The sequence below is a fragment of the Schistocerca gregaria genome, chromosome 1, assembly GCF_023897955.1.
Source record: "Schistocerca gregaria isolate iqSchGreg1 chromosome 1, iqSchGreg1.2, whole genome shotgun sequence".
NCBI lineage: Eukaryota > Metazoa > Arthropoda > Insecta > Orthoptera > Acrididae > Schistocerca > Schistocerca gregaria.
The window spans coordinates 194397185-194416208 of NC_064920.1; the positions used below are offsets into that span (position 1 = coordinate 194397185).

Here is a 19024-nt window from a genome sequence, read left to right on the forward strand (position 1 = left end):
GGATAGCAACCTAACTGTGTGCCTTCTGAGAGGTGGCAAGCAAATAAAAACATAAAAGTTGTTGAAACTGGTAATTGGTAGTTAGTGATGTGAAAACGTAGCATCTATTTTGGGTAAAATTAGAATCCTTTCTTTGTGATTAGACATGTTTAAATGTTTGTCTTACGACGAAGTTGATCAGAAAAAGTTATTGGAGATACAGTACAACCCCACTTTTACTTTCCTGGAATTAATGTTTTCCTGACGTTAACAACGTTTATCACTCCTGTCAAATTCCCTGTATCCACAATGTTAATTTGCACCTAATTTTGCATCAACATATTTACAGTTTTCCCGAAGTTTACACTTAATGAAAAAATAAAATGGCATTGGGTGTCAAGTAGTGTTTACAAATGTTAAATGGGTAAGTTTTTGAGACCAGGGTGTTGTACTCAGTGGATCTGAAATGAGCAAAAGATGGAACAATTCGTGCCATATCTCATGCCAGTGCCATCTCTACTTGGCCTGGTGACTGATAGCTAGGTTCATTCAAAAGAAAAAAAACTAATAATAATAAAATCGTGACCAATCACAACCACTTCCAAACTGTCTCTACTGTGCATGTGCAGTTTCGTGATTGTTGTGACACCTTTGTTGAACCGTAGTTTGCCTGTTTTGTCATTGGGCCACTTGCAGCATTAGTTGACATCTTCATTCACTTTCCGTGGCTCAAATATTTTTGGTTTAAACACAGTGCTAGTTATGTATTTTTTCATGCTGAACAAAACAGGTTTCAAGAATTTATTCCTGTCATAAAGTGCAGTATTTATGTATGTATTTAATGTGATTTTACACAAACAAACAGTGTGACAGTTTGCATATGTGCGGTTTTCTATGTAACTGAGGACGCACATTACCTGATAACTTCAAAAAGATGACTGCAGTGCAAGAGACACAAATCAACACACATGCAAACACCACACAAAGTACTTATGCAAATATTTGCACTTTACAAAGAGAAAAAATTCTAGAAGCATGTCATGCCAAGCATGAAAAATGCATAACTGTTGTAGTGTTTCATTATTTACATAATGAATAAGAGCTGCATTCTTTCCAGCAACATTGATTACCATCTATGAAACTGAGCCACGTTTCTTCCAGTTATATCAGCAGTTTTTACTAGGTAATAAAACTTTATCAGAAGGTAAACAAGTCCCTGAGAAGTATTTTGATGCTTATTACATACATATATCATATGTAAAATGTGAAAATGCAAGGGGATAGCCTATACGTAACTTTAATAGCTTAAAACATTATTTCTCACATTTTACATTTTCCCATATTTTACGCCATTTTTTGAAGTCGCCACAGGGTTTTGCTGTATAGTATTAATGAAAGAAAATAAATATTTTTCACTACCTGCTTCCTACAGTAAGAACTCTTAGGGTGGAATGTTTGCTTTTGAAAAATCATCAGTTTTTTTTTTCTCCTCCCCCTGAAACGGGCTTTGCTGGTATCTGTCCTTCGGCTGTATTTCAGTTCTCTGCAAATAATTGTTGCTGTGGAGAAGCAGCATTTTCTCACTGGTAAACAGAATGCCCTCTGATTTGAAGTGTTTATTGACATTATCTTTTTCTCACTCATTTGATTAGTTACAAAATCTACGGAAAACTGATTTTGAATTTGTAGCTTGTAAGTCCTGATTAGTATATTGGAGAGTCCTTTCGTGGGCATCATAGCCATGCGACCCGTACTTGACAGCGCAACAGATGAAACTGGCAATGTACTTACAGTATTTGTAAATAAAACTTAAAATAATGCTGTTCGCACTTTACAGGAAGACTTTCAGTTTGATCCAAGTATGATGACCAGTTGATTTTTCTAGTCACTGTGTTGTGAACACAACAGTGTGGCAGTAATCTGTGAGCATAAACAAACAAGAACTTCGGCAGCCTGAGAGAAAGGAGCAGTACAGAGGAGCAAGCTGCACACTCTGCTTGCAGGGCTCTCATTTTACACCTGTGTTTTGTGTTTTTTCAAAACCAGAACTTATGCATGGTCCAAGGGATTACTGATCGTGTCTGGTGCTGTGTGTCATACTCAAACCTGTAATAGACCAAGATTAGTCTCTTCACTCACTTCAAATATTAAAAAATAATAATGAAGGAAGCAAAACAAAACAAAATGGGGTGCATGAAGCATTGGTAATGGTTTACCACTCAGTTGTTGGTTGAAGTTGGCGGCATTGTAACCAAGAAAGTTTGGACCGAAATCTGTACTGCTATCTTATGCATCCGTTGTTCAAAATATTCCACACACAAAGCTGCTGTGTTAAAGTGACCACATGATACCAACTTTAGTTAGCAGACAAACATAAGTGTTTCTTTGTTCTAAGATACAAAGTCCAAAGGCTGCATCATATGTTCCTGTTGCCATTGTATCAATATTATAAGAAGGAAAGTTGCTACTCGCCATATAGTGGAGATGCTGAGTCACTGCTAGACGCAACTAAAAGGTCTCACAATAAGTTTTCAGCCATTAAGGCCTTTGTCAACACACACACACACACACACACACACACACAAACTGCAGTCTCGGGCAACTGTAACCACACTGCGAGCAGCCAGTGCTTGATGAAAGTGGCGACTTGGAGAGGAGATGCCCTGAGTCTAACATGCAGCACTTCGCTGTCTACCCCCCACCACCATACTATCCCTCCTCCTCCTTACCCCACCCAGTCGCCACTCTCATAACTGGTGCTGCTGCTCGCAGTATGGTTTCAGTTGCCTGACACTGCAGTCGTGTGTGTGTGTGTGTGTGTGTGTGTGTGTGTGTGTGTTGTTGTTGTTGTAAAGGCCTTAATGATTGAAAGCTTTAATTGTGAGAGTCCTTTTGTTGTGCCTATTTGCGACTGCATCTCCGCTATATGGTGAGTAGCATCTTTCCTTCTTATAATATTGTTAAATTCTATCCTGGATTTTCCATTGTTTGATTATTGCCATTGTATGTTATAGGGATCATTCAACTGCCTACTGTTGACATGTCACCGGAATATAAGTAACGAATGCACTGGCATGTGATTGTGTTCATGCAATGCTGTGCTCTTTGTTGTGCCAATGCATTCTTGTGCACATTCTTTTTCCAAACCAAGCTGTGCTAGATGTACAGTACTAATAATCAAAAATTTTCATTATTTGCATGCAAAAAATAAAGCTTTTTCAAACCATCTCTGATAAAATAGTTCATTTGAATACAATTTTGTTTGGAAAAGCATTTATTACATAAATTTTCATATTCATGTTTTGAGGCAGAATTCACATGCATATTCATATTTGCCACAAATGCAAGTTTTTCTGGTCAGTATTGGTGTTTGCTGATGTTACTGTAACCTTGACCAACTGGGAAAGCTAGGTAAGATGCTGTGGTTGAATTTATGCGTAAGTAAAGATCAGTGTTTCATTTTAGTTGTTGAGAACAATATTCTGATATTATTATAACAATAATGGAAAGTCCTGGTGAAAAAATATATAAAATAAGGAAAAGCAATCACTTATCTATAGAGGACTGGAGTGGGTACACACAATCGTGTAATAGAAAACAGTTAATTCTAACTTCAGAGTTCTTGCTCTTTTTCTAGTAAGACTACAATGAACGACACATACCCAAATGTACATGCTTGCGGTAGCGAGTCTCACCACTACTTCAAGTGTGTATACTTGGATGTCTGTGGTTGTGTGTGTGAATATGTGAATTCTTACTAGGAAAAACAGCAAGAACTTGATAGTTAGTGTTAAGTGTTTTCTGCTATGTATTTGTGTGTGCCATGCAGCAGAGCTCTATAGGTAAGTGGTTGACCTTCCATTTTTTTTACATATTTTTCTGTTACAATTTAATTCTTTTGTAGATCACAGCGAATATGTCACATAAACTGGAAAGGAAACAACTTGTGTTATTGTAGTTCTCCATTTTCTCATGATTATTTTTTCTTTCTTTCTTTTAGAACTGTGTATGTTGTCCATATTATTAGTGTAACTTCCTTTATTTGCATGAGGCATGATTTTACCATCTTATTTCAAGGCATTTTCAGAGCATCCACAATTTTTCCCATGTTTTCTATTCTTGTTATTTTTTGATTGATGTCATTTGGTCATTATAGTCTCATTGCATTCATAATCTATTTTTACACACATTCTGTTCATAACAATCACCTCACTCATGTGTTTGCTTTTATAACCATTAATATCACTGGGTAGAGGGCATTGAAGTTTGTAGAAAGTCTTACGTTTTAGAAATGTATTGGTATCTAGTTGCGTATGTCAGTATGAGTCTTTCACAAATAAATGGTTAATGGCTTGTAAACTGACTGAGGGATCGCTTTTCTCTGTATGTAAAGCTTTTGTTCAGACAGTATATTTACAATATCCTGCTTCAGATTGTTGAACATTTTTTATGAAATTCTCACAAGACATGTATCAAGTATGACATTTGAATCTCATTGTCACAACAGTTCAACTGAAACAATTCAGAATTCATAACTAGTGAATAACAAACATGAAGTAGTGCAATATATATCTTTGTTGTGGCTTACTTTACAGTGACTTCTTGTTAACTGGGATTCTAAAGTAATTGAATTGATGTGCCTCAATGTGTACCATTTGGTTATGATTTTTTTTTTCTGGCAGTATGTTATAAATACATTATGAATTTATTTAGGTGTTGTCAATGTTAAATGTGAAAAACAGTTACCATTTCACATTGATGAAGACATCCACGGACTTTTCTGTTTTTCTGCCCAAAATAATAGTCTTGGTTAAATAATCCACATGAATGTTGTCCAGAACCTGAAGCTTTAAAAATTTGGTTTAGAAGGCAAATTTTTAATTTTGGGGACAGATCTGCAGAATGAGTTTCTGGGTATGCACTGTTCTCTCTCTCTCTCTCTCTCTCTCTCTCTCTCTCTCTCTCTCTCTCTCTCTCTCTCTCTCATGCCTGTAATGCTACTATAGGAACAGTGTACTTGCTGCTGTTTTAATGTACCTTTATAAAGATTTTTCAAGATAAGAAATGTGTGTGGAAAGTTTGAAATGATAGGAAAGAGTTGTAATAAGTTTGCAGTTATCTATAAACATGTACACACTAATGAACAAAGTGGCAGCAGCCACTAGGAATTTGAAAGAACTAAAGGCAGTTAAAGTAAAACTCCTTTTTAATGAATTTCTGGGGACCCAGATACTTTTTCCTTAAATGGGGATTTTCATAAGTTGGGGGGGGGGGGGGGGTTGGCAGAGTGCATGAAATGAGTGATGCAGAATAATAAGTCAAGCGTTTGTAGGTGATACAAGTGCTGTTTAATTACAAAATTAGCAATCTCCTCTACTACAAATTTAAATGCAGTCCTTGTCTTAAAGAAACGGTTGTCTTGTTTATCCTTCCAGATATTGTAGTGGAAAATGTTGTTGCTCTAGCTGGTTGATATTAGTTAGAATTGATTCATCTACATTAAAGAGGAAAATAAATTGCTGACAGTATCAGTTCCTTGCACAGCAGCAGCAGCAGCAGCAGCAGCAGCAAAGCTTGATGCAACACACTCTTTTTTCCATCAGTGTCATTGCCAGCTCCTACCTGTATTCCTTCACAAGCATTTTACATTCTTAAATCTTGGGTGTGGAAGTTAGGCTGTCATCATCACAACAAACAGTGTCCTGGAATGTCATATTTTCAGAAATATCACTTTGCTCCTCCATTCCTCTTCAAGCACAATGTTGTCTTCAACATCAAATGATGCATCACAGACAGCCTTTGTGAAACAGTTTAACACAGTGTGCTGTGTTATTGAATTCCATGCAGCAGCAAACTTTCACATAGCATGTTCAGTGTTAAGTCTCATCACTTCCTTCCTCTCAAAGAATGTAATTGACTGGTAGACTACACCTACTCTGTACTTGGATTTAACAGAGTTTATTATGCACTTGTCCAGAGGCTGCAGATGAATTCTGCAGCTTGAAGGAAGGAACACAACATTTGCATTCGTCTGAAATTATGGTTCTTTAGGATGTAAAGGGTATAGGTCATTGATGAGCTCAATTATCCTTCCTGGTGCACCAGTCTTGGCATCTAAACACCCCAAAAAGTCTTAAAGATTGCGGACATCTCCAGGGATTGCTGTTGTACTCGTAAGTACAAAGTAGCATTTTTATGTTTTGCAAACATTTGGAGTTAACAGCGGTGGCAACTTTTCACTTCCATCACTATTTATGCACAATAGCTTTTTTTACCAACTTGGCATTTCTCGCCCTTAACATAATATAATTTTGCAGGAAGTAAATTATTAAAGATGCTATTTTCATCAACACTGAAAATACACTCCTGGAAATTGAAATAAGAACACCGTGAATTCATTGTCCCAGGAAGGGGAAACTTTATTGACACATTCCTGGGGTCAGATACATCACATGATCACACTGACAGAACCACAGGCACATAGACACAGGCAACAGAGCATGCACAATGTCGGCACTAGTACAGTGTATATCCACCTTTCGCAGCAATGCAGGCTGCTATTCTCCCATGGAGACGATCGTAGAGATGTTGGATGTAGTCCTGTGGAACGGCTTGCCATGCCATTTCCACCTGGCGCCTCAGTTGGACCAGCATTCGTGCTGGACGTGCAGACCGCGTGAGACGACGCTTCATCCAGTCCCAAACATGCTCAATGGGGGACAGATCCGGAGATCTTGCTGGCCAGGGTAGTTGACTTACACCTTCTAGAGCACGTTGGGTGCCATGGGATACATGCGGACGTGCATTGTCCTGTTGGAACAGCAAGTTCCCTTGCCGGTCTAGGAATGGTAGAACGATGGGTTCGATGACGGTTTGGATGTACCGTGCACTATTCAGTGTCCCCTCGACGATCACCAGAGGTGTACGGCCAGTGTAAGAGATCGCTCCCCACACCATGATGCCGGGTGTTGGCCCTGTGCGCCTCGGTTGTATGCAGTCCTATTTGTGGCGCTCACCTGCACGGTGCCAAACACGCATACGACCATCATTGGCACCAAGGCAGAAGCGACTCTCATCGCTGAAGACGACACGTCTTCATTCGTCCCTCCATTCACGCCTGTCGCGACACCACTGGGGGCGGGCTGCACGATGTTGGGGCGTGAGCGGAAGACGGCCTACCGGTGTGCGGGACCGTAGCCCAGCTTCGTGGATACGGTTGCGAATGGTCCTCGCCGATACCCCAGGAGCAACAGTGTCCCTAATTTGCTGGGAAGTGGCGGTACGGTCCCCTACGGCACTGCGTAGGATCCTACGGTCTTGGCGTGCATCCGTGCGTCGTTGCAGTCCTGTCCCAGGTCGACGGGCACGTGCACCTTCCGCCGACCACTGGCGACAACATCGATGTACTGTGGAGACCTCACGCCTCACGTGTTGAGCAATTCGGCGGTACGTCCACCCAGCCTCCCGCATGCCCACTATACGCCCTCGCTCAAAGTCCGTCAACTGCACATACGGTTCACGTCCACGCTGTTGCGGCATGCTACCAGTGTTAAAGACTGCGATGGAGCTCCGTATGTCACGGCAAACTGGCTGACACTGACGGCGGCGGTGCACAAATGCTGCGCAGCTAGCGCCATTCGACGGCCAACATCGGTTCGTGGTGTGTCCGCTGTGCCGTGCGTGTGATCATTGCTTGTACAGCCCTCTCGCAGTGTCCGGAGCAAGTATGGTGGGTCTGACACCGGTGTCAATGTGTTCTTTTTTCCATTTCCAGGAGTGTACAACTAGGCTCATAACCATGTACCGATTGTAGCAAAGTAATGTTTTTTAAATAGTTCACCCTTTGTGTGAGCAGAGACTTACTTTCTCAACTTGTCTTTTGAAATGACAGAGATTGTTGTTTTTTTAAAAACAGTTCAACCAGCCATTTGATGCACTGAAGTTTTCTGTGCCAATCTTCAGAGTGATTTCATAAGCCTTCTCTTGTCTCTTATAGGAATTCTTCCACTTCTGAGCCCTTGAAGCTGCTTAAAATAATATTTTCCGCAGCATTAAACATAGACATATGAATGTTCTTTTTTGGATCTGCAGGAATCTTTAACTTCAGCATTTGACATGCTCCATCCTTAAATGTTAGGCATATGTAGGTGGCACTAAATCATATTTCTTCACCATGTTGGAAAGATTCATCTTAAGATTGTCATTGTCAGTTTTTGCTGAACTATAAACTTTGTATGTTGCAGGCAATAACTCAACAAAAGTCTGATACTTTCTACACTTCAGTAACCAAACACCTATACTTTCCACACTTCATACTTGTAGGTCAGTGACTATAACATCAGGATATGTTGGATAGAAATTAATTTCCAATTCTTTCAAAGCATCTGTTTCTATTGCTACAAGGAAAGTAAAGTTATTGACTATGTGCTTAGCGCACATTGACCTGTTGAACTGATTACCATATACGACATCACAGGACAAAAATTACGATCAGCATGGGGTGGAAAGAAATCGGAATCTCAGTGAAACATGTTAGAAGTTACATAAAAACTGGATTTGAATTTGGAAACTGTTTCATATTTACACCTTAAAAGTGAATGTTTACTTAAAGCAGGGTTAGTTAAAAGCTGGGAGAAGCAACATTGTTCTTATGGGAATTTTGTCAGGACTGTTGGAAATATTCGTTACAAGTGAGATTTCCTTAAAAGCGAGTTCGTTAATTTGGGGTAGTCTGTAATCTTGAATTCGTGTGACAAAGATTTTTTCATTATAAACAAGAGATAAGGAAAAAGCACCCTTTAGGTATCAGAAAGAAAATAAAAATTATTCCACACCTCTTGTCAGGAACAATCCATGATATTCATAATAAGAGTCAAGTAAAAATGAAATTTAAATTATCAAATTTTAAGTTTTGTTTTCTGTACTGATATGTGGAGGCCGATTAAACAGGGTGTATACGACCCATTAGATCAGGGAAAAACCCAGGAATTTTTTCATCCAGGAGAAAACTGGGAAAAATGTGGGAATTTTTTAGAATTCCAGGAATTTTTCATTGTTTTAGTTTTCTGTTAGTTTTATGTAATTTTGACTGATAAGAACCAGTATTATAACAAAGGGTATTATCGTGTCATGGTGCTGCAGAATATTACTGCAGCAATAAAACATGATAGATAGTAAAAAGACTAATATTAAACTTAAGTTGCAAATGAAATGTGTCATATACAACAACAAAACACGGTACTCATACAAGTGTCTGCCAGCTGCAAAATGTGCCAAAGGCTTCAGGAAGACTGTGGAATGCTGCATAACAACAAATTGCCTCCAATGAGTGTGATGTCACAACTGTTTACATTAGATTCATTTGAGCAGTAGTGAGCAGGCCATGCACATGCACAGTTCAGTCATGTATGTGTAGTATCTTCTTCCGCCTCTGGCTACAGAAATGTAGCTGTTAACTATATAAGCAATAGCAGCAAGCGGCCAGATGCTATCCGGAAAAATTTTGCTGGCGCACCCAAGCTACCAGCTTAATCTTCATGCATGTGCAACAGGCTCGGATTTAAGGGGCGTAGGCAAACTGTGGTATTGGCTCTGGGCAGCAATTCCGGGAGGGTAGGGGGCAGGGTTGACTCTTGTTTCACAAAGCGCTTAGCATCCCGTACACGTTGGTCTATTCTTTATTCATATGATTTTGAAACACATCTGTGTTCGTTTTTGAACACATTGTAAGTGGATTTCTGAATAAATCATAAATTGTTTTTTGAATGCGTACACAGTGTACATGATGTCTTTGCCAGGGGAATCCCCGTCGCATCTAGAAATAAACTGCCCTGCAGACAAAAGGCGACAGGGCTATATGAGCAGAGCAGAATAAAACTGAACGGCTGAGTGCCAATCGCTGTTTATGTGGATTCGGGAATGATACACAGACCAGTCTGCGTTGTAGTGGGGAGGTGGGTAGTCTCCTCTTGCCCTGTATTTACGATTAGTGATGTTGCTGTTTCCTCATTGTTTATTGCTGTCATGTCCAATGGAAACAAAACAGTTTTCTGTGGTTGGGGGCTATCAAGTGAATTAAAATACATTCACATAATTATGGAAGGGAAGGCTAAAATAAGTTATTAGTTTCAGTTTTTATTATATTTCCATCTTTCTCACAATTGAACATTAATCACCTTGCAGAACAATGAAGTTATTTTTGTCAGTTTGGTACAAAAATTTGACTTTCATTAATCTTTTCTGCAGAGACAGGCAATTTATTTGAAAAGAAGTGTTTAATTCCATGCCATTGGCTAGTTTCAACTGTTAGCAAATTTGAAGTGCACGGGTTCAACTTCTAGCATGTATGGCATTATGCCATAATAAAGAACCAAACATGAGATAATACAGTACTGATACTCTGAGAAAATTTACATGCAAATCTGGACATACAAATCTGCACTTTAGGCCGAATTTTGCATTTTAGTATGTTTCACAGAATTCCGATGCTCTTGGAGTATCCTCTGATGTCTTGTTTCTCTTGTGATATAAAATATTTTACACGTATGAACATACGGGCTTCCTCCCGTCATTGTATCTGTGCAAGCACAGTGGCGCCTGTTATCTGGCACTCTGTGGCAACTGCTGAAAAGAACGTAATTCTAACAGTTGTGGGAAAATATTGCCAATGGTGGTTGGAAAAGCGTTACTTTAAAAGTAAGTTTCCTCTTGTGCAAGGTGAACTAAGTGTGAGAATGTACGATGAATTTCTTAAATCACACAGAGTCTGACTCTCATTTAAAAATCAACTCTTTGTGAAGAATTTCGAGCCCAGAGGATCAGACATTTATGTTGTTAAAAATTTTACTGGCCCATTTATGTGATATGTCTTAAAATATAACACGTGGAAAAAAGATCAACATTATATGTGAAGACTTAGATTTTCTTGCAGCTTATTAATCTTTGAGATCAATATTATATGTGAAAGCTTTGCTTTTCTTGTAACACCTTGTATATTAATTTAATCCATTGACATTTCCTATTTGCGTTTTCACATTACTGAACAATAATGTTGCTATTGGCTGACTACATCGTGTGTCCTTGCTATGAATATCCGTCGTCATTGGCTGGCGAGATCACATGAAATGAACTATGACTGGCTGCACATCCAAATCTCTATTTCAATGCTTCGGATAGTAACATGAGGTGTTTCATGGAATTCGAATTTATACTCTCGTCATAAGAAAAAATGCAGCCTACATGTTGCTGCACATCACAGATCTTTCGAAATAGTGTTTTTTCACCCATAGGTTTAGTTATGTAAAGTGCCGGGAAATTCTACACCAGTGTAGAAAACCATAACGATTCAGTGGTTAATAAGTTTTACATTTCTGAGGAAAAGTATACTGTCACTTAACACTGAAAAAGTGTGTATTCACCCAGGAGAAAGGATATTTTTAACTAGGAAATCTGGGAAAAATCCGGGAATTTTTTTCCTTGTCCTGTTATAAGAAAGCTGTAATGAGTTAAGGTCGTGTGTGCTGTAAATGTTTGCATGGGTACAAAAGAATAAATTTAGTACATTACATTATGACACTTTTAACGCATCCGTGGTGGATGGCTTTGTCTTTATGAACTAAAACTAAATGGTGGTTGCCTTTAAATTCCTGAATACTAGCCTTTCCATTTTTTTTTTATTATTGCATGTCTTTAATAATACCACCACTCTTTAAGTAATGTAATATGTTGATTATTTGAGTGAGAATTGCAAACTAATTGTGATACTAAAAATATCAGTCACAGTCTTCCTCAGACACTGTTGTCATGCCCCCCACCTAAATTAAGGCAAACATTGTAATATTTATTTTTCTGCCATTAATCCTGGTAATACCAGAGGGGGATACTTTATGCCCACAATTTGTAAATTACGTAATTTAATCATGTAAATTAGATTTTAGAATTTGTTTTTAATGAATTCTTCTACCAAATTGTACAGTTGCTTTAAATTTTTTCAGTTAAACTTATTGCAAACATTTCGTTCCTTCCTCCTGAGTAATAGATGCAAATACCATCTGCACTACTAAATAAATATGAGTCATCACTTAACATTGTTACCAAAAATTTCAAAGTTTCTGACTGATTTGCTTCACATTGTTACGCAGTATGCTAATAAACATTTGGACAGACATAAGCTATTTATGTAAGTGAAAGTTGGTATCGAAAACCTTGAAAAGTTCTTCACTGACTTCAAATTTTTACATGATACTCTTATAAACACAGATATTGCCTGTATATTTTCTTAATCAACAGTGCACAGGATTTCCATTGAAAATCCACTGTGAGAAATAAAATGCTGTGCTGTGAAAATGTGTGGTTTCGTTTTCTTTCTTGCATTCAGTTTAACTGCAATAGCAAGCCATTTAAACCATTAAACAAATTGTTTCTCTTGTATATATTCTTTATTCTTATCTAAGTTTAAACAAAAATGGTATACAGAACTATCTACTTTTTTGTTTCCTTCTTCACAGTCAGTTTGAACAGAACATAGGAAAGCTATACTTACGGCTTATCGGCTTACGATCAGAATGCTACTATATACTCTGAATTGTCCGAACTTGGTAACCTGTTTGTCAATTAAAACTATGCTGAATACTGTCATTGAAGCTACTGTCCTCACACGTCCAGCAGCAAGATAGATCTTTCATACCCCCATACACCAATGATCCCAAACAATGTATCCATTCATTTTAAGCGACTTCAATTCCTAACCATTGTTTCAGTGACATTAACAGTCAAAAAGGCTTGAGGTTGGAGAGAGTGGAAGGAGGAGATGGAGAAGGAGAGAGGGAAGGAGGAGATGTGTTGTATAAATGTAAATCTCAAATTATGTTGCCTTGAAATAGAATCAGTTTTGTGGATCAAGATAAGTTCAGCAGCAGTCATCAGTTCACAGCTTAGTGGCGTTAAAAAACAAGTTTCCTTTTGTGCAAATATGAGTTAAAAAGAAGTAAATATTAAAGAAATTGTTATTAATGTAAAAAATTAACGTAAATGTGTGAATATACCACTGTCACACCCTGAAACTTGTGCGATTATCAACTGTGAAAGTTCTTTCTTGGACTCAACTGGTAATTGGTATTATTAGTTTAAGGCATTTTATAGACACTGGCAGTATAAGAAGGGGAAATTCAAAATATTTGGAGTCGAATATTAAATACATGAAGTTTGAGAACAGCCAGTAGTGACCGAAAACCTCTTACAAAAATAATCTCTGTATAGACTTGAATACCAACAGCTTCACAATTCACTTTAAATTGTTAACTACAAAACATGTGCATGAAATGCAATGCCAACTGCATAGTCATTTATTAATAAGATTAGCAGTACTCATATTTTAGTCATTTTGTTACTACCAAGTGTGGCTCAGTGGTAGTGTCCTGGAAGACAGTCACAGGATCACTTCTTCTATTCCACATCACTGTGCGGAATATTTTTTCCTCTTGCCACTTTTCTTGACAGTGTTTGTTAAAGTGCAAAATGCTGAGGTGTTCAAGTTTAGGACACAGAGTAAAAATAAATTGTGGCAAAATATAGTATTTGACTTGCACAATACAATACAGCTGCCAGTGCTTTGGAGGAGGAGTCTATAACTTGTTAGAAGAGTCTATGAAGAAATACCCACACGAGACAGAAAAGAAAGCTAACTGGAGTTGCAATACAATGAGGGATTTGCATATAAATGGTTACAAAACTGGAATAAATGTGCAAAGTGTCAGTTTAAAAACATTATTTTCTTTTCATGTCTTTTATTTCCAGTTCTTTAATTTCTATATCTACTTTCAGTGCTACCATTCTTATTTTATTTTCCTCAAGTAATACTGTACTTTTTTATGTTTGCACTCTATGCTCTGTAATCTTCTTTCATAAAATTTGTATTTCACATCAAAACAATTATTGTTTTCATTTTTTCTTGTTTGGGATGCAATTCTAACACTGTAGATGCCATGACAGAATCCTGGTTTGTGTATTGCATATCTGCTGGTAATTAGAGGTTATTTGTAGTTCAAAATACAAAATGTACTACTGTCACTTAACTTTTGCTACTGTCTTACCAGCTCATTGTCATCTTTCACTGTCATCACCAAGGAGAAAAATATTTTGAATGAGTTGAAGCTACAGTCATCTACTCATTTACTGGTGTGAATGAGCTATAACCTTTGGTGTTATTTAAATTGGTGTTAAAACAAGAAATGGACAAGAATGTAATGAATAACAGAAACTATCTTTCAAGCAGCAAATTCGTTTCAAAAGCTTTATCAGATTGTACTAAAATGTAACTTTGGAATGAAAATCTGAATTGTCATTGTAGTGTTTGGAAACGGAAATCAGTAGTTTCTTCAGGCCCAAAATTAGTGTTTGCCCATTTTGCAGTAACAGTAGGCCTGATGAAATTACCACTATCAATTTTTTGCAGTTAACCCTGAAAAGTTATGACAATTGTTTTGCTCCAATTTTTGTGGTACATGTAATTACATAGATGCATCTTAAAATTACACAGTCATGCGTGAATGCTTTCTTGGTTCTTCCCTTAATAGTGTCATAACACATTTTCAAATATTCCCAAGAATTTGTCCGTATATTGTGTGAATTAGCCAGCAGTAGCTTCTTTCCATGCCTCTCCTTTGCTGTGTATTTACAATGTACTACTGATACCTGCATTTGAAGCGTGATAATCATGTCAATAATAGATTATAGCAATGTTTTGTGCTAATTTAGTACAATACTGAACCTCGTTCAGTGAATTCTTGTTAAATGTTATACAATAAAGTGGAGCCCTAAACAGAATTCTATTTCTGAACCAAGGTTAAAATTGACCTCCAGTCAACGATGTTTCTTTTATAGAGTCAGTCCTTATTGTGCTGTTGTCAAGGAAGAAGTTTCATTTAAAAATTTGTGTTATTGATGATTTGAGAAAGTAATAAAATTGAGAGTTCGTTGACCTTTTCTAGAATATGGATCTGAGATTTTAAAATGTATAACGTAGTTTCATTCAAGAGTCATGAGCGTGTACTAAGAAACAACAAAGATGAAGTGTATGTGTATGAATTTAAGTAAGTGTTTCAACTTGCGTAGTGTGACATTTGAACCTTTTTTGTTCTGAAAGCCTAATGCTAATATTTCTTCCCTCTCCAAGTATGACTTTTAACAATGTGTATTTCATGTATGACTATAGACCAATGTATTCTGTACAAATAAAAAAAAGTTACTCTTTCAAGTAGTTCAGATAAGATTTAATTAAAATTGCATTCCAGCTTCGACATGGATTCTAGAGAAAAACATAGAACTAACAGGGTGAGAGTAAGCTAGTTCAGTAGCATCCAGAATACTTCATATATTTAAATTTAACTCTTTTTGAACATATGACCTTATTAGAAAGTATAGAGATTTAATGTGTGTCCTAATGCTAGGCAGTGCAGGGTATGTGCTTCACAAACTGATGTAATTTGGTAATGGTAACATTTGCGCATAGCTCAATGTATCTAATGACAACCAAAATATTTCAGACAATGGAAAATCCAGGATGGAATGTAACAATGTAACGAAAATGATACTAGCTTCTCACGATATAGCGGAGATGCTGAGCCACAGAAAGGCACAACAGAAAGACTGCCAGAAAGTTAGCTTTCGGCCAACAATGCCTTTGTCAAAAGTAGACAGCATACATACCCTGGTTCTAGCTGCAGAGACTGTGGCCGTGTGTGTGTGTGTGTGTGTGTGTGTGTGTGTGTGTGTGTGTGTGTGTGTGTTTATTTATCTACTTTTGACAAAGGCCTTGTTGGCAGAAAGCTAACTTTGTCTGTCATTCTGTTGTGGCTTTCTGTGACCCAGCATCTGCACTATATGGGGAGTAGCAAGTTTCCAAAATATTTAGTAGATTTATCTGAGTAGGCCACAAATTTTTGACAAAGTTCACAGTTGTTAGTAGCTTTGGTGTTACAGCCAACACATTTTCCATGAGAGAGTGTTCTATCACATAGCACAGTTAGAAATGGTCCTTACTGTAACAGTAATAGTGATTTCTTTTATCGTAATTCAGGGTGCTGGAGCAGTAATAATACACTACCTTCTATGGCCATCCAGGCTTAGGTTTTCTGTGATTTCTTTAAGTCACTTTGGTGGTAGCGAAGGTGGTTCCTCAGGTGTGGCTGAATTCCTTCTCCATTTTTTTCCCCAACTCCAAGCTTGTGCTGCTCCTCTATTGACATTGTCATTGATGTGATGTTAAAGCCTAATATTCCTTTTCAAGAACAGTGGTCATCGGTGTTCAGCATTAAAAATTCTGTTGTTAGCAAAAATCTATTTCATGAGATGAATGCAAAGCTTTCCGTGACAGTCATTTTGAATAGGAGGGTATACATTTCCAGTGTTATCCCAAATTCAGACTTTTATTGTGGGTGCAGGTGGAATAAGTGGGTGTGGTGTAATCCTTGATCTGATCTGATAACTGTGATGCTACTCTGTATATTTTGTGTAAAATATGTTTTTTTTCTGATGCGGGTCACTAAAAATCTGTAAGTGAAATTATTGGCTTCTTATGACTGAAAACAGTGATTCACCTTTTGGTGTGGTCAGTCATCAATTATCTTAAGCCTAGGAAGGATGGTTAATTAAATAATACAAAATCCATTTTTACTCAGTTTTGCCATGTTTGTGGGAGTAAAGCCATGGGTTAGTAAGTAGTGTAGTTATCATTTTGGAGTAAATTCTGTAAATTCATTGATGTAAATACAAAATTTATATGTTTCTGGGTATGAATTCACAATTGGTTTCATGAAGTGGTTCAGGAGGTTATGTAGATAGGGAGTAAATCAGGTAAAAATTGTATGGTTGTTACAATTTTTTGCAGAATTCAATCTGGACATTTTTTCCCCCTTTAGAGTGTTATATCTTGGAAAATTCATCTTTCAGCCAGTATTGTGATGACAGAAGTGAAGTATGTCTCGAATTCTTCTCAATGCTATACCCTTGGATTCATTAAGCAAATCAGAAAATAGTATGAAATATGTATTGACAGAAGGAAATAAGATCCATTACCAATGCCTGTATCCTTAGGATGCCGTCACTGTTCATATGACTTCAACATGCATAAACTGTAATTGCATGCCATTGTTGTTGCTATTCTTGGAAATCAGTTCTGTTGTATTTCATTATGTAATAGTGTCCCCCCTCCCTTCAGTGTTTCATTTGTTGCTAGAGCCTGAGTTAAGTTATTTAATCCAGCGACATCTCCTTAATGCATGACACAGTTCTTGTAAGAAGATAAGCATTGCTTTTCTTTCCATTTTTATCGCCAGGATGATGCTGTTCCATTGCTCTCTTCCCCCTTCTATCAAATTTCTGTCACATACATTGAAGTACTGGCACTTAATGCTGTCTACAATTTTTGATTGTGTGTAGCTTTAATATAGCATTATAATACTCTGTTTATTCCATGAATTTATCACCATTTGAATAGTGTATTGTAGTTTACTTTGATGTGAAAATTGTGAAACTATTCTGTATAGTATTAGAGAGAACTTTTTCTAATAATGGATAGACATTGAGGAACTGTTTGACCAGTAAGTTCTAATATCATGCTCCTTTTAGTCTCATTAAGTCACCATTTTTTATTGTAAATTGTCATTGTAAAATTAGAAAGCAGTTAGTAGTATTGTAATATAGTTTATAGTCAGCCACTGGTCCTGCACTTTCACATCTTCAGTTGAGATTTAAAAAATCTACATTATCTTATGGCAATTAAAAACATGCTAAATGCTGCAGATAATATTGAAATTGAAAGCATATGCTTTTGTTATATATAACTTTAACTAAGAAACTATGGGTTGTGATGGATGGGGCTGTTGTGAATAGACCACTCTGTCTGAAACATGTGAGAAAGCAAGGCCATTGCTCTAAAGCCTTGTGATGCCATCTTCAGGCTGAAACATTCGTTTCTTTCTCTTTGTTTGCAGGAAGCGTAGGGATCCCAACTGAGCCCCAAGGTATGTTAACTTCGTAAATATTTTCAATTGTGCTACATATTAGTCCGGAATATGGGCTTGTATGAAGGCTTGGTAGGCAGTCAGTGAGGTCTGTAATTTTGTTTGACAGTTGTCAGAATCAATTTTTTTTATCTGAATACAGTAAAGTATTTGACAACACACAGCCAAAAATTTTAGTATCCAAACTAATACATAAATTGTATGATCGTGCTTGTATGTGTATGTGAGGACTCCCAGATAATGGAATTTCTCAGTAGCTTTTGTTTTATTTTGGTTCTTTTTGAATTATCGGTTGTTCCTCCCAAGCCTTCTTCTTCAATCATTTATCTTCTTAAGTGAACAGAGAGAAAGACATTTCAGAAGGTCCCTCATTTTGGAATAAAATTATATAAAAGTTACTGAATAGTTAAAGTTGTGAGCTCAGACTTGTATTATTGCTTGATTATTTGCATGCTAACTTTTAATTTGTGCAGAGTTAACTTCATACAAAGTAAGTTTCAGTACTAATAATTGAAAGAGGTGTTACTGTAGAAGATAGTTTCTCCAGTCCCGGTCTCTCCTCCCAGTTTGAAATTGAGTGTGATCGAGGTTTCACTGTACATATTGTTATGCATCCCTCAAAATCACTCTGCTAATGTAACACTTTATCTGCTTCCACAGATGAACATGATGAACACCTAAAAATTGAAGAACTCCACAAAAGACGAAATTTTCTTGCGTCTTTCTGCAAGCTTATTGTATATAATATAATGCCCACAAAAGTTGCTGCTGATGTATTCAAACATTATGTCAAGGTAAGAAATAGTTGGTTAATTCAGGAGAAAAATCAATTTGTAGCTGCAAATAGTGTCATCGAGGTGTGCTTTTTTCGGCTTCTATTAGCTGCTTGCTAAATGGAAAACAATTTTTAAATTACGCTTAAGGTTCTTACATTATGGAATACAGCATGGGGCACAAAATGTTTATGGATTTTATACAAAAGTTTCTTTCAACATATGACTGAAGTTAATGCTGCAAGTTGACAT

The 19024-nt window shown here is 37.2% G+C and overlaps 1 protein-coding gene across 2 annotated transcripts in view; it reads left to right on the top strand.

The window, feature by feature from the left end:
* Positions 1-19024, top strand: part of LOC126336530 (cohesin subunit SA-1) — a 141204-nt gene that overhangs the window by 87972 nt on the left and 34208 nt on the right. The window contains exons 17-18 of one of the 2 annotated variants that reach the window (XM_050000330.1): positions 17970-17999; positions 18660-18793. In XM_050000330.1, the coding sequence (XP_049856287.1) occupies positions 17970-17999; positions 18660-18793 (164 nt within the window). The remainder of the gene's footprint in view (positions 1-17969; positions 18000-18659; positions 18794-19024) is intronic. The other variant, XM_050000342.1, reaches the window with a different exon arrangement.